The following is a 16,658-nucleotide window of genomic DNA, read 5'->3' as shown; positions in this document are numbered from 1 at the left end:
TTTCTCAAAACATTTTTAGCCCTCACCACCAAAGTTTGAACCTATAACCATCCATTTGGACAAGCAACCAGAATACCATCACACTACATGCTAGTTGGCAATCTCATTATTAACTATTTGCATTTCCTAATTTGTTTGTCTTGCTTTTTAAAATTGCCTACTTAATTGTTTTTAGTTAATTATCCATGGTCATGCCAAGATTAGTTTATTATAAATAAATTAGTAGCTAGTGCTTAATATGTCATACTTTCTGTAGGTTTGGTACCCTGAAATATTTCGATTTGTGTGAGATGGATCAAATCTAAGATAATTAATTACTTGTTACTTATGATATATATAATACTTATTACATAAAATTTAATACCAATTTAAAATAAATCAATTGTTACTTATAATAGATATTGTAATATTTATATGTAAAATTGTGATACTATTTAGGGCAAAATAATTGTTACTAATGATAAATATTGTAATACTTATAACTAAAATTGTGATACCTACAAAGTGTAATTCTAATGTAATTATTTTAATACTTATATGTGAAATGTTACTTCTAAAAGAAGTAGTAATACTTATTGTATAAAATTTAATACTAATTTGAATTAAAGATAAATCCTTACTTATGATATGTATTTTAATACTTATATGTGAAATTGTGATACTATTTAAGATAAAATTAATTGTTACTAATGATAAATATTGTACTACTGATAACTGAAATTGTGATATTTACACACTTAGATGTCGTTACTAATGATAAATATTGTACTACTTATAAATAAAAGTGCGATACTTACAAACCTAGTTGTCTATAATCTAAATCATCTCACAGACAATGGTTTGTCATAGGGGTAAAGTTTGAGAAGAAGATCGGGTCTCGCGATAGTGTAGGAGCTTGAGAGGAGATGATTTACATCTCCGACATGCTCTGTAACATAAACAAATTAAGCATATACTAAAATATGTTCCTTAATTTGCACAACACACAACCAAATTTTCCATCAGATCATCACAAATATATAAGATATATTTTTGCAGATGAGCAGTAAGAATTGAAGTAAAAGAATGAGTGAAGAATTGAAGCTAAGCTTACCAGAGAAAGACTTGAACACCAATCTTGATAGCCAATGAGAAGTCAAAAATGGCAATAACTTCACAAAGAGCAACCTTCCTCAACTCAGCTTCCGCCTGATCATTCTCCGTCAGCCATCCTCGAAACACCCCACAATCCGACAGGTACTCAATTCTCCTCATCGTCATCTCCCTCTGCTGTTCCATTGCCTGGTTATAATCCGCCCCGACATGCACTCTACCGCCCATTGATCTAGGGTTGAACACCTTGCTCTGTATCATCACCCCATACAGCCAGTCCCTCTCCTGCAAATTGTGTCCGTCCATCAACTTCCGCATCTCGAACACGTCGAAACGCGCCGCCGGTTCGGATGCCTCCGCCGGCGTGTAGCTGATGCACGGCGAGGATTGGAGTAGGACATCATCATCGTCGAGATTTGGGTTTTGTTGATTGAGGAGGTGTCTGGTTAGGACGTTGGTTCTGAAACTCGCTCTCTCCATTGATAATAACGATGATGATCGAACGAAGATAAAAGTGAGACAAGATTGTATATTCAATAGGGTAAATGTACGTACAGGGTCATTTCACGAGGAGATACGGAGAACAAGCAAAATAATTGTATAATACAGTAAGTTTGATTTTTGCCATAACTTCCCGATTGAACTTATACAAGACTTTTATATTTCAATTTATTCAATATACATCCTCAAATAATGACGGTAAGCTAGCCACAACAATTGAATAATTCAGTTTCTTTTATTGATTCTACCACATGGTACAGTAGTATGGCCATCTCTCTCTTCAATGGTGTTAAAAGAGTATATACAACAAATTTTATGTATGTATAAAAATATGGAAGCACCTATAGGGTATATGGAGTTAACAATTTCATAAATTAACCATGCAATAGTACTCCAATAACCACTCAATTATAGTGTTACTAAAAAACCTTACAAAATTGTATGTTCCTTAGACAACATATCTCGAGATTTTAGAGGCTTCACTCCTTGGGTTTGTTCCTCATAGTTTTGCGCTTGTTGACATCCAAGTATCTCTTTCTTAGCCTAATCGCTTTCGGTGTAACCTGTTCAACAAAACATTAATCCCGCATTAAGAAACCAGACAATATTATATTCCGGCTTGCTATCACTCTATAGCTAAGAATGAGTTGTTCTTGTGATCATTGATTATGTTTGAAACCAGCATGCATACCTCAATAAGCTCATCTGATGCAACGTATCCTATTGCTTCCTCGAGAGTCATCTGTATGAGGTTTCAGCTAGTCAATAAATTATGAATCACCCGTAAACACGGAGAATTCACTTCTTAACATGCCAAAGTGCACTATTTTAGTGTAACACCTTGTCTACAAAATGTGGTGTAATTGTGTGAATATAGATGTTGATTTGTCGGTGATTTTTGGAGTGGTAAAAAATAAAAATCTCCGGATGAACATTTGATAGAATTGGAAGTTTTGGTTAACGTATAAAAAGAAGCAGACATATATATAATGGAGAAACGGAGTAAAAAGGTACATACCAATCGAGGAGGAGAGAGCTTCACATTGTCATCCTTGGAAGCGGCCCGTACATTGGTAAGTTCCTTTGTCCTTACTGGGTTAACCTGAAACGTGCAGTCATCCAGGCGTAATGCATGATACACCTTAATAGACAAAATGAAGAACACATCTTAAAAAAAAAAAAAAAAACGCATCTTACATCAAGATCACTGTCTCGTGAATGTTCTCCAACAATCATGCCATCATATGCCTGCACATTGCCAAAGAAACGGCAAAAGAAAACCATTTTAATGGCACTGTATAACTTTTTTCCAAAGCAATCAATAATTGCACGAGACCACAAGGAAAAGAACAATTCACATGACTTACATCCATCCCGGGAGTGACAAAGAGGACACCCCGAGCTTCCAGACTCATCAATGCATGAGCTGTGATTGTTCCAAAGCCCATAGATATCTGTTAAATCAAGTTCCAACCAATAAAATCAGACACATCATATAAATATTTCTTTTACTGTTGAAAGGTATTATGATGGAACATAAAAAGGTGTTCTGTTTTGAGGGGAATATACAAGGAAAGAGAATAGAAATTTGCAAGGTAACATACCAACACGCCTTTCCTGACATTTCCAAGAGGACCACGATGCTTCTCATAATCTGGGAAAAAAAAAGGCTAAGATAAGCAGAGTTTCACTATAAGGAACAGGCCAAGCATGCATTTAGTAACGATTAGTAGGCAAACGCAAGTGACAAATAAAGAAGCAAGTAATTTAAATTAATGAGAAGAATTGAAAAGAGATGAGGAGAAAATTTACTAAGAAAAGCACGGTGCATAAATCCTGTGCCACGGGTGTCACTACTGAACACACTTCGGTAACCAACTAATCCTCTGCATTAGGCAAGCAAAGTAACATATAAGGATAAATGTAGTTATATTAAGTACGAAAACAGAAGGGTTACAGTTTGGTTAATGCAGAAAAAGCAAAATTAAAATACAAAACTATCAAATGAATTTTAAGAGAAACAAATTTTGTAGCAAAAACTCAATTATCTATGACATATAATGATAAAATTGTTCTTTTTTGTTTGGAGGGGAAGGGGTTGGGAGGAGGCAAGTGCAATAAGAAAACAGAATATACCTTGAAGGACAAGTCAAACACATTCTAGTCCTACCAACATTGCCAGGGACAGGGCCCATGTCAGTTACTTCAGCTCGTCTGTGAGAGAGTGTTTCCATAACAAAACCAACATGCTCATCATCAACCTGTAATAAAGAAAATGATACCTTAATAACAGTATTAGATAAAAGAGGAAGACAAACAAATGAGTACTCAATTAAATCACACACCTCAATGGTTACTTCTTCAATAGGCTCAAGCTTTCGACCATTCTCAAATTTGTACCTATCCATGAAGGAATTTTAGAAAAGCTCCAAATAAACACTTGTCATAAAGAAACTGAACCCAAATCTTTTGAAAAACAAGGAGAAACATGCTTGTAAAGGTTAAGCAAATTTAAAGCATTCACAAGTTGGGTCTCTCCCTGCCAAATGATATTGAACAAATACTTATTAATATACAATGTATTGCTATTGTTTATTCATATGTACCATGGCATTAAGCTTGGGAAAGAAGAAAACACAAAGATTTTCAAGTGCCATGTTTATTTGGGCAATATTTCATACAACAGTTAGTTTTAGAGACTAAATTGTAATTGCTTAAAGTATCTCTTATTTCCTTTATTTAAAGGCCTAAATCGGAGTTTTGAACATAAAATGTGTTGGAGACAAATCCCTAGGTTTTCTGTACTTTGTAAAACTTTGAGTTTCAAGAATCATCATTGTTTTTCCCCCCTAAGTTTTCATGGTAGGTCTTTCATGGGTTTAGGTGTATTCCAACCTAAGCTGGGGAGATTTTAACTCGTAAAGAGTATTTGCACACTAAGTCTTGTGTTGGTTTGTGTCATTTATAAATTAGCTGTTGGGCGGAAGCCGGTGAAGGGCCAAGTCCAACACCCGGTGGCTAGGGGATTGTTGGGTGGAGGGCTAAAGGGCCAAGCCCAGCACCTTACCTCTCGAAAATGTAGCGGTATAAGGAAATAAAGTTGCACCTTCGCTACTAACTATAGCTTTTGACGTAGTGGTAAATGTTTGATCCTAACATTAGTACCACTGACAATATGGCATTTTCTTTTCCACTGTGTTAGTGTTTTCGGCTGATAAGTACAACTATATTACCCAATTGTAGAATTAACATCACTCCACCAAACTAGCAATGTCAGCAAAGAACTCACATGACTTTGGGTGGAGAGACAGACAGCTCAAAACCTTCACGCCTCATGTTCTCGATTAAGATGCCTAATTTCAACCAGAAAAAAATTAAGTAAAAAATGAATATACAGAATTACTGAGAAAAGTAGTGTGATAGAAGGAGACTGTTGTAGATAAAATATTACTGTATGCCCTATTCGTAATTGTGAGATGAGAAAAGAGCTCACCTAATTGAAGTTCACCCCTCCCTTGAACTTCATATGAATCTGAATTACTGGGAAGAACATTTATGGCAAGATTTGTTTCTGCTTCAGCCATTAGCCTATCACCAATTTTTCCTCCAGTCAACTGCAGGAAATTCAAAATTATCAGACAAACAGGAAAAGATTCATTTTCCCTTTCTCCTTTGCAGAAAGATACCCCACCCCTCTCTTCTCCAAAGGGGGAAACATTAAAGGTCTCAATAAATCAAAACACTTCACTGATTAAAACCAAATTGATGCAACCTTTGAATTCACACTTGAACAAAGCTAGACCAAAGTTTAGTCCATATGATAACAAAGATAGCATTACTTACATGAATTCCATCACGACCAGCCAATGGAGAATCATTGACACCAAAAGTCATGGAAATTGTAGGGGGATCTAGATCAACGGTGGGCAGAGCAGTCAAAACCTATAAGATTTTATGAGAAGTTAATTTAAAAGCTATGTAGGACATCAATCTTTCTGGAATGCGCCTACATAAACTGCCCAACATGAACAACAGCAGGCTCCTCAGATTTCATAAGATATATAAAACTATCTTATTATATTCATATATAGTTTATGCTTAGATATAAAAATACAAGAATATACATGATCAAGAAACTATTCGAACACAGTAATACCAGAGTAAAAAGATTCTAAGCACCTCAACATTTGCAACTGTGTGCCCAATTGCTGGAGTTGTCAACCCTGCCATTGATATTATGTCACCAGCACCAGCACAATCAACTGAAACTGCACTCATACCTTTCTTTTTGATCAACTTTGTGACCTAAACGTGATATTATAATTTCATGAATCAGGAATTCCTGTAATTAAATGTTAACTATAAATTTACAATAAGTAACATTGGTTTTGGTTCCATTTATCATATCTAACACCTGTGGATCTAACCCCAGCGTTACAGTCCTCAGACTAAGTCATTTTCAGATTCCAGGGCTAAGGGCTAAGGCAACCCAATTTCATAAACTTAGAAGAGAAAAAGGTGTATGTTTGTGTTTGTGTGTGGGTGGGGGAGTGGGGGGGGGGGACCTGATTCTAGTGAAAATTGACTCCACCTAGCATTTTTATCTGAGATCAAGAATTCCTTCAGATAAGATAATGCCAAGGGAAAAGCTAAAATCTAATACCATAATGAAAATGGATATCAACTTTGAAAGTCATAAAGGAAATCTGAGAGAAATTACCTTTCCTTCTTCAATCTTGACAACCCCTGAGTCTGTATTACGAAGCCCATGTACTTTATCCCCAACACGAACAACTCCAGAAGATACACGTCCAGTCAATGTTCGCCCAACATAAGGGTCTTTCTCCATCATGGAAACCTGAAAGGTAAGAATCTATTATGCATCATATTTTTAAAAATTTATCAAAACAGAGGACAAGATGGGTAAGAAACCAACAAAATTATCATTTATATATATACATATATACATATAACAAGAGTATGAGACTAAGTAATCAAAAGATGAGAGAGGATACTCATAGGCTCATAGTAGCTTTATTCCCTTACAAAAAGATAGGATATGAGGTTAATTTTATCACCTTTTATGGGCAAAAAAAATCCCCAATGGAACTAACACACTAAGAAGTACTCATCTTTATTTCAATGACAATATAATCATATGCTAGATTTATGCTATTTCTACAAATTTCCGACATACAACTAACAGAATGGACCACTTTAAAAGTTAGTTGTAGATTAGGATCTGATGTAATTACAGAACATGACTTTTTTTGCCAAATGTAGAATCAAGAAACCTTACTAAGAATTTTAAGATGCTAGAAACTTGACTAATTTTTCACTGCCATAACACTGTTATCAACACTTTTGCAATGGTTTCAAGTTTCCAATTTCCAAAGCAAAAAATATACTTATTCCCAAAACCAGAAATAAGAATTTCTTTTCTATATGGTAATGCACATCAAACTATGCCAAAGGAAATGAACTGATGCAAGTATTAAAAGTAACCATCTGACTTATTTCTACAAAGTTGCAGATATGGATGCAAATAAGAAGATAGCATGTGTTTTGCAGGCATTGGGTTGTTGACTATTAGGGTACCAACCAACATCTGAAAAGGTGCATCCAGACTGGCACTTGGCGGAGGAACATGTCTTATGATTGCATCTAGCAATTCAGACATATCTTTGGCATTGTTTGGAGGACTTTTTGTATAGGCAGACGAAGCCCATCCTTCCTTTGCAGAAGCATAAAGAACAGGGAAATCTAACTGCTCCTCTGAAAAAAAGGGGAAAACAATTAAGCAAACAACTTTTTGAATAATCAGATGACAACAGCAGCTCTAATATAAAATGCTTTTAACAGATAGAAGGATTAAACTCAAGGATATAAGAGCATGAGATATCATGCCAAATAACCTGAAGCTCCAAGGTTCGCAAAAAGATCAAAGACAAGACTCTCAACTTCACTGCATCTCTCTTCACTAACTGCATAAAAATTATTAAAGCACATAACATCAGATCACAGAGATACAACACAAGAACTCCTGGCAGTAACAATAATCATTTTTTTTATGTGAATTATGCCTTTATCCATGGAATTTGAGCCCAAAATTTGTAGTCTAAATTTGAATTAAAAAAGTTATGCAAGGGTCAGCATTACAGTTATTAACTGATCTCAGCTGGTGCTATTTATCCTCTTGTTACACTGAACTCTAGACATGTTTTGGAAGACTCAATAAAGCTCAGCATCACATATGCTGAATCTGAATCAGTTTTGGCTTGTATGAATTGTGCATCTGATTTTTCTAGGTTTAATTCATCATCATTTTATGCTAAAGATGGTTTCAGTCAAAACCAAATGGGCATTTTACAATGTATATGAAGTATATTGTCAAATTACATATGATATGGTTGTCCATCCATATTAACAAGAAAAAACCAACATATTTGCAGGATCCATGTTAAATATTAAGACCTCAAGAGAAGTTTAAAAAAATTAAAATAAAAAAGGATACCACAACATGCAAATATAATGAAAACTAATGTATAAAACATTAAACATAGATACCTGCAGGCTTGTCTACTTTGTTTAGAAGAAGAATAGGGCGTAAGCCATATTTCAATGCCTTGGCAAGAACAAATTTTGTCTGTGCAAGTGGTCCTTCACCTGCATCAACAACTAGAATTGCTCCCTCAACCATGCCAACTACACGCTCAACCTGTACCGAAGAAAAATTTGAAGGAAAAAAATGGTTTCAATTTTGTCAATCTGCTGAATTCCATAATACGGGTCTTTAAAGAATATTATCCTTTAAGGACTATTAAGTCTCCTAAATTAGGCAAGAAAAACTTGTGGTGCATGGAATTTTCACATGGGAAATCAGTGCATACTTCACCACCAAAGTCAGCATGTCCAGGAGTGTCAACCATGTTCAGCTCATTTTCTTTCCATGACAGGGATGTAACCTGCCAGCAATCAAAAACATATGAAACAATATGTTGATAACAATATAAACACACATTTTTTGATATATTTGTGTGTCCTTATACACACACTCACTTCTAGAATTCTAGATTCTCTGCCAGTATATAGTCAGCACATATGTTGAACACATTCATTGGTAAAAAGGTTAAATTACATATTCTCACTTCAGGATAAAGTGGATAACCACATACGTTGAACACATACATAGGTTAAAAGGTTAAATTACATGTTCTCACTTGAGGATAAAGTGGATAACAAAAATGTGAGCACCCATTGGAGTGGTAGTGGAATCAGAGATACCCAAATAAATTATATGGGTTTAATTTACCCAAAGAGACGTAGGAAATCATTACTACAAGTACACTTTACAAAACTGGCTCAGCAGGTATACCTCCTTGAACAAATCATCACACTACTACCAAGCACACAGCAGCAGCTGTAAGTCTGGCCTTTTTATCATCATTGCCAGTAGAAATAGGAAGATAGGTCCAGTATTTAAAAATAAAATGCCAGAGTTTAAGAAACTAATAAGAAACACAACCAACAGAAAATGAAATTTTCAAAATTTTAGTGAAAATGTGAGCACCCATTGGCATGGTAGTGGAATCAGAGATATCCAAATAAATTATATGGGTTAATTTACCCAAAGAGATATAGGAAATCATTACTACAAGTACACTTTACAAAACTGGCTCAGCAGGTACCTCCTTGAACAAATCATCACACTACTACCAAGCACACAGCAGCAGCTGTAAGACCGGCCTTTTTATCATCATTGCCAGTAGAACTAGGAAGATAGGTCCAGTATTTAAGAATAAAATGAGTTTAAGAAACTAATAAGAAACACAACCAACAGAAAATGAAATTTTCAAAATTTTAGTGGAATGCATTAAAGGAATTGGTAAAAAAAAAAATAGAGAATACTTATGAGGAAAGAAAGAGATTCAGCTGGAATAGCGAGTGGTTAATGGTCATAGGAAACTTCATTTGATCTCTCTTATCCTCCCAGAGAAAAAATTTCCCAGATGGATAAAATTATAGTATTTAGTAATTTGTTAATTTGTGTATTCAACTTCATTGGTATAAATTTTGATATATCTAAAAATAAAAAACTATGCAGATACTGAGGTGAAAAAGAATAGCATAATCCCTATGCTCTTGTTCATCAAATAGCAATATATTCTAGAGCAAAAATTTTAAAGTAAAAATAAATAAAAATTACATCTTGGAATAGAAGAGATAGACCTTGGAAGCAATAGTGATGCCACGCTCGCGCTCGAGGCTGTTGGAATCAAGTGCGCGCTCGTGCGGGATGTCAGCGCCGCACTGGCGTAGGAGCCGATCCATGAGAGTGGTCTTGCCGTGATCGACATGAGCTATGACGGCCACGTTCCTAAGTAGTCCCGGATCCACCGCGCCACCAGGTGCAGCCGCGGGGGCTGGGGCAGTGGCTGTGGAGGTAGAGAAGGCGCGACCAAAACCGGCGGCGCGTGCATAGCTGTGGAGCTTGAGATAAGGGGAAGAGGTGGAGGAGACAGAACCAGATCTTCTGGAAGTAGACCAGAGGGAACGGAGCAACGGACCGGCCATTTCCACCTAGCACAAAAATGGCAGCTCTTCTGCCTTTATAGGCTCTTAACCCACTTGCTCCATCTGGGTTTAGGGTTTTACACTTCTACGGGGTTAACTCTTTCTCTTAGAATATAACTTTAAATTTTAATTTTAATTAGGAACCCAAAAAGAAAAAGAAAAAAAAAGTTTCTTTCTTTTTCCACGCAAGGAAATTCCAACACTGTTAACAGTGCCAAGGAAAAAAAAAAAAAAAAAAAAAATCATCCAACCGTAATGGAGGCTGGTCTTCTTCTGCGAAGTCTTCTCCTCCATCTCTACTTCTTCACTATTTCCTTCCATTTCTGCCCCTCTCCTGCTTTTGCTTTGCCCATCGGCATCCACCCTCTAGGTCTCTCTCTGCGTGCACCCATGGTGAGTTATCTTTCTTGAAGTATAGGTATTCACTACATGATGTGATGTGTTTGCAGATGAGAAGTACTATTCATCGGAGTTGATCAAATGTAAAGATGGGTCAAAATCTTTCACCAGAGACCGCCTAAACGATGATTTTTGTGACTGCCTGGACGGCACTGATGAGCCCGGTATGCATTTTAGCTCAAATCCCATTTCTTGACTTCGATTGTTTCTGAAACTGTGATGTTACTCATTAATTGGGTTTTCTTCGTATCGAATGTTTCGGCTTTGGATCGCAATGGATATGTTCAATCGGGTCAGCTCGTACTACTGTGATTTAGGATAGAAAATGCCCCAATCTTTTCTTTTGTTGTTAATTTGGGCATTGCATAGTTGTTGATATGAGTCTTAAGTGAGGTGGATTATGGAAAGGACACTTCTTTCCATGTATTAAAAGAAAATGTGCTGAGAGGATAAGCTTATATCTCAGTTACCATTCACCAATTTGTCTCTTGATTCTAAACTTCTGGTTTGGTTCAACTCTGCCCCTTAAAAATGTTCAATATACTGGTATTAAAGAGTGTAGTCACTGGTTTGCTTAATTGAGCAATTTCAAGTACTAACTATTGTTCATGAATTTAAATTAGGATATGTTTCAAGTGACGAACTTTACTCTTAAATCACACTTCACTAGCATAGATATTCAAGTATCTGATGTAAAGGAAAACACGCTGGTTTTTTGTTCATTAGTGAGAGGATTAAGAAGATTTCGTGATGAAGCCATTGTGGTCTAGAAGTCAGGAAGTTCACAGGCATGAAGCTTTTATGTAGATAAAATGTGTTGTCCTCCCTCCCAGTCCCCACCCTCCATTCCCCCAAGTCCCCCATTTCTGATTCTGATTGCTTCTGAAAACTTTGGGATTTGTGTAGTACCTAACACAATTATAGTTTTGTGCTGATTTATGCACTCAAAGTCTCAAAGGGCTAATGCAAGTAGATATCTTGTTTCAAGTTACCAATCCCCTTTAAATGGAATAATGGATATGTAGGAACTGCAGCCTGTCCCAAGGGAAAGTTCTATTGCAAGAATATGGGCAGCACACCAAAATTTTTGTTTTCATCTCGAGTAAACGATCACATTTGTGGTAAGTACTGCACTTAATTATCTTTTCCCACTTTCAAATATTGCTTTATTTTGAGAATCCTTGTGTTATATTATTATTATTATTATTATGTCTTCTTTCCTAATTAAAGCTGTTTACCATTATAGTTGCATTCCTTGTAAATTAGTAATGTTTTCTTGTCCCAAATGTTATGCTGGTTCAATCATGTTTCTAGATTGTTTTCTTGTGCCAAATGTTATGCTGGTTTAATCACGTTTCTAGATTGCTGTGATGGAAGCGATGAGAATGATGGCACCTTTAGTTGCCCAAACACTTGTGTTATGGGCGGGGATTTCTCCTATCAGACAAGAAGTTATGTTTCACAAGATAATTTAGATTCATTTGGCAGAAAAATAGTTAAAGATGGAGTTAATAGAGAGGATCCAGTACAGAAAGTTAAAGGTAAACTTCTGCTAATAGTAAAGCTCTTTGCTTATATGCCTTATCCATGGGGAGAGAGTGAGATAACTCTGTATGGTCTACTGACTATTCCAGGTTTGAAGATATTGGTAGTCCTACAGGTTCTTCTTATTATTATTGTTGTGGGCATCCCACTATTTTGTCGAAGTTCCAGATCTAGAAGAAGACAGCCGCGTTGATAGCATTGAATTCAAGATTTCATTTTTGTTTTGCATCAAGGTGTATCATGTATGCTTTCGATTGATGTGTATGGCATTATAAGCAGCCTCTATTCTCATGTCAGTGGTCTAATAATAGCATTAGCTTTATCTAACTGTATGTATTATTCAAGATTGTTTTTCCAGTTTTTTCTTCTACAGAATATCGAGAATGTAATGGTTATGAACAGTCATAGGATGAATTGATGAAATTATGAATGTACTATGAGTAATTTTACCTAGTTAATATGCCAAACTTTAAGAAAAAGACCAAACAAGAGATAAATTGTATTAGCTGATGGTATCAACTCAAACAAAACATATAAACTACAGCATAGATGCTTTCAAATTTAAATTTAAAAGAAGTACAGCCTAGATCAAATGACACCACATTTTATCTAGTTAGAAGTAACAGCACCAGGTAGTAAAAGTAGGTCACAACCACAATCAATCATTTGGTGTTTCCATTGAAATTTGCTGAGTTTCTGGAGCTTTTCTCTTATCATGCATTTCCTTAAGTTCCTTCAGATTGTCAGAGAGAATTGTCAACCTGTTGTCCAGTGCAAGAACTTTGTTCATATGCATTTCGAATTCAGTAACGTAACCTTCCTCGACTTCTCTTGCTTTCAGCTCCAACATCAAGCAATTTGATCGATATTCCTCTTCTTGTTTACATCGAAGTTTCTCAATTTCAGTAGTGCTCAACACAAGACCACCAGGCCCAGAATCCTTGTAAACTGGTTCCTCGGGAAGCTGAGCTTGCAACCTATATTCAGCAAATGCCATGTGGGTATTTTTCAATGCCTTCCTATAACCCTCCAAAATATTGCCCATCATGAAAAGTTCACGTTCAAGACGATAAATCTGCTGATCTCTTTTTTGAGTTTCTTCACGCCTAGCCTTGTCAAGGTGCTGAACCATGTCATCACGCTTTTGCAACTCAGCAAGCAAATATTGATTATACAAGCTACATTCTTGCTCATTTTGTTCCTTTGCTTCATACATCATCCTAGCTCTTGTCATCAATTGTTGCATTTGCTCAATGCATGTCCCAAAGTCCCCCAATGGCTTGTTATCCCATGGACCGTCCATCCTCAATCGCTTATTGCCCCCTAGAGAATGACTGCCAATGCCTTCATCATGCTCAACGCCTCTTTTACCGCCATGGTCAAAAAATGTGCCGCCAGAATTCAGATCAGTTCTAGAAGCAAGAAGGTCAACCGAGGACTGACAGGGAAAATGGCCATGAGAATCAAGTGCAATCTGGGTTGTCTCCATGGCTTCAAGATAATTTTCAGCATGTCCATCCCCACCAACACCAAGAGTATCAACAAGAGGCGGAAGAGCTAAACCATCCTCCTCCCCCTCTTGCTCTTCATCTTCTTCCTCCAACTCTTCATTTTCTTCTTCTGTCTGCTCATTCTCATCCAAACTTATACCTTCTCTCATACACTTCTGCAAAAAGGGTCCCCGTTCCTCCCCCTCCTCCTCTTGCTCTTCTTCCACGTGCTCCTCGAAATTCATCATCTCCACATCCTTCACATCTTCCACCTCCTGAACATCCGGGCCCATTTCCATCTCCTGGACATCCCGGGATTCCTGGCCCAATGTCAGCTCAACATTTAGCTCTTTGATCAGAGTCCCTTCTTCTTGACCCTCAGCCAAACCTCCAACTTTCACATCACTCTCACCACCACCGTCTTCCACTTCCTTGACTTCCACATTGGCAGGCTCCTCGGTGAACAGCCTGCTTTCATGTTGTACCTTCTCAGTCTCCTCAGCCAAGAAACCCTCTTCATGTTGTACCTTGTCAGGCTCCTCACTGAACAACACTTCACGTTGGGACTTAATTAAACACTGCAAATGTGCTGCGTAATAACAGTCTTCCAACTTCTCACCCCGTATCAACTCCTTCTCCACCATGAACCAGAACAACCCAGCCCAATCCACCTTCTCCGGGTGCTTATCCTTGATAAACTTTGTCCAGTTCAGCACCTCACTTGGCATTATCCAAGCATCCTCATGCAAAAGCACCCAATTCGACACGAAATCCTCAATAAACGCAACGGACTCATCGGGCAATGACTCCCCATCTAAGTCCACACCCTCCAACACATTTCCCCCACCCTTCTCCTTCTTCACATGCAGCTTAAGAGCCCGCCCTAAATCTGCCCTATTCACTTGGATCCTGCGCTCATTCACATAACTACACCTAAGTTTCGGGTCATAAGATGCAACCAACTGAGCAATCAAATCAACCCTAATATTCTGATCAAACTCTATATGAACGAATTCCCACAGCCCTAACTGCTTCATCAGCTTCTCATGTTTACTGAAATCAAGAACCTTGGAGGGCACAAAGGGAATAGGGTTCAAACTCCCCAAAAGGGTACTCAATTTCTTATCTATAGCCTGTTGCTTCTTGGCATAAATTTTACTCTTCTTGCGCTTGGGGGCGCGCCTGTTATGGTTAGCGGGTGAGGGCAAAGGGGCATCAAGCATGTCTCCACCCATGGGTGGAAACGCCACATGAATAGCAGGAGGTAAAGGAAGAGCCTCACCTAAGAATTCATCGTCTGGGTTTTCTTCTGGATGGGATTTTGGGTCTTCTTGATCAGCAACTTCTTGATCTTGAGGGTTATCTAGGTTTTGGGATTCTTCTTCTTCTAGTGTTTCGGTCTGCGAACATTGATGGGAATTGCTTGTTTCATCTTGAGTGGGGATTTCTGGGTCAGGGATCTGAGAACCCGTCGGACTCGACATTGTTAATGTAATTCGATAGAAATGACGAGTGAAGATACAAGTAGGCGCAGATGTTCTTCTATTCAACGCACATATGTAATTGGGAAGTGAAGAGAGGGGTTTCTGCCCTGATTATTCGCCTTCACAGCTTGACTTTCCTTTTCTTTTTCCTGTTGTATTGCAAGTTAGTTTGCAGGCCTTTAGCTCGTGAAGAACAGTAAGAACGAGAATAAGAGTAGAAAGATGAGGGAGAAAAGGAGGATAGATCCATTCATCATCATCCATCATAGTACAATGATATATATATAAGATACACTAAAGGCATACAATAATGAAGGATAATTACATCCGTTACAGACGTTACAAAGCTACTATATTAATGTCCACCATAAGTTTTATTTATAACACTCCCCCTTGGACATTATTTGATCATGATCTTGCCTCATTAAAAACTTTCTAGGAAAACCCTGTGGGAAAAACCTAGACAAGAAAAGAGTACAATAGAAAATATATTCATGCCTCATTAAAAACTTCACTAGGAAAACCACGTGGGAAAAACCTAGTTGAAGAAAAGAGTACATGATATATATAAAAACATATATTGTATTTGGTCGCCTCATTAAAAACCTTAACTTAAGAAAACCCTGTGGGAAAAACTTAGTTAAGGGAAAAATAGTACAACCATAAGCCTTCAGGGCGCAAACCGCATAATCTTCACGATTTTGGGGTTTGTCCATTTAAGCAATTATTTTGCAACTTTTCCTCATTGTCATTACTATATCATACTCATGCCTTGTTAAAAACCACACTAGAAAACCCAATGGGAGAAAACTAGTGAGGAAAAAAGTACATGATATTTATGTATTTATGTGTTGCAAATAGTGCGCAATTGTTAGTCTTTTATGACTTAATCTTCAGGATTTTACGTTCAATGTTCAATCTTCCGGATTGATTCGATTAAATGTACTTCCAGTCTCCCCCTGAAGATAACAATCTTCAAGTTCTACATATATTTCAAATTTTGAAGAGATGGATTGGACAAATCTTCTGGATTGTCACTTAGAGTAGTGTACAATAATCTTATGGCTCTTCTAGAGCTAATATAACATTTGTGCAACACAAGTGTTATTGTCCTCATTTTGAACATTTAGGGAAATTCATTGTATAACCAGTTTGGACTTGGCATTGCGGGGATCAAACAAAACAGCCAGTACCCAAGTAGCCTATTAAAATCGTATCATGGTTTCTTACATAAATGTCATGTCTTTGTATCTCGAAGATACCGGAGGATATGTTAATCATTATTCAAGTACTTCATTTGTAGGGGGAGCACTAGATTTTGCTAGCAATTTTATCGCAAATATGTTGCGGTTATGGAACTTCTGGTTCTATAATGGTGCTCCAATGATAATGAAGTAAGGGACTTCGAGTCCAAAAAGGTTCCTTATCTACTTCAAGAGATTATTAGGCAACCTTTAGTTTGATAAAAACATGACACTTATATGCATATAGACATATGAAAAAGCATTTTTAGATGTAGGCTGACTGGTGTATATAAAAAACTGTAAAGAAAAACTCGATCTTCAAGTCGAGA

General features: G+C 37.1%; 4 protein-coding genes across 4 annotated transcripts; 1 reads left to right on the top strand and 3 right to left on the bottom strand.

Annotated features, from left to right (window-relative positions):
* Positions 1-832: 832 nt before the first annotated feature.
* Positions 833-1,675, bottom strand: LOC109188144 (acyl-coenzyme A oxidase 3, peroxisomal-like). The gene is made up of 2 exons (XM_019338689.1): positions 1,094-1,675; positions 833-928 (listed from the first exon to the last, which is right to left on the bottom strand). Coding segments are annotated over exons 1-2 (480 nt in total). The 5' UTR covers positions 1,573-1,675; the 3' UTR covers positions 833-927.
* Positions 1,676-1,809: 134 nt separating this feature from the next.
* LOC109188055 (GTP-binding protein TypA/BipA homolog) lies at positions 1,810-10,167 on the bottom strand. The gene is made up of 19 exons (XM_019338550.1): positions 9,823-10,167; positions 8,484-8,558; positions 8,161-8,311; positions 7,509-7,577; positions 7,196-7,368; positions 6,314-6,451; positions 5,773-5,898; positions 5,437-5,535; positions 5,087-5,207; positions 4,883-4,946; positions 3,939-3,993; positions 3,730-3,854; positions 3,406-3,479; positions 3,198-3,247; positions 2,961-3,047; positions 2,791-2,841; positions 2,612-2,695; positions 2,285-2,335; positions 1,810-2,156 (listed from the first exon to the last, which is right to left on the bottom strand). The coding sequence occupies exons 1-19, from the start codon at positions 10,165-10,167 to the stop codon at positions 2,073-2,075; spliced, it is 2,022 nt and encodes a 673-aa protein (XP_019194095.1). The 3' UTR covers positions 1,810-2,072.
* A 175-nt stretch (positions 10,168-10,342) lies between these two features.
* On the top strand, positions 10,343-12,684 carry LOC109188056 (glucosidase 2 subunit beta-like). Its single transcript, XM_019338551.1, has 6 exons — positions 10,343-10,537; positions 10,617-10,730; positions 11,592-11,687; positions 11,928-12,107; positions 12,201-12,348; positions 12,382-12,684. Exons 1-5 carry the CDS (start codon positions 10,423-10,425, stop codon positions 12,302-12,304), a joined length of 609 nt encoding a protein of 202 aa, XP_019194096.1. The 5' UTR covers positions 10,343-10,422; the 3' UTR covers positions 12,305-12,348; positions 12,382-12,684.
* Positions 12,685-12,769: 85 nt separating this feature from the next.
* On the bottom strand, positions 12,770-15,085 carry LOC109187401. The gene has a single exon (XM_019337586.1). It carries the CDS (start codon positions 15,083-15,085, stop codon positions 12,770-12,772), a length of 2,316 nt encoding a protein of 771 aa, XP_019193131.1.
* Positions 15,086-16,658: the final 1,573 nt, after the last annotated feature.

Source organism: Ipomoea nil, unplaced genomic scaffold (genome assembly GCF_001879475.1).
Source record: "Ipomoea nil cultivar Tokyo-kokei standard unplaced genomic scaffold, Asagao_1.1 scaffold1421, whole genome shotgun sequence".
In the NCBI taxonomy this organism is placed as follows: domain Eukaryota; kingdom Viridiplantae; phylum Streptophyta; class Magnoliopsida; order Solanales; family Convolvulaceae; genus Ipomoea; species Ipomoea nil.
Note: the sequence above shows the minus strand (reverse complement) of the source record. Positions and strands in the feature narration are given on the sequence as shown.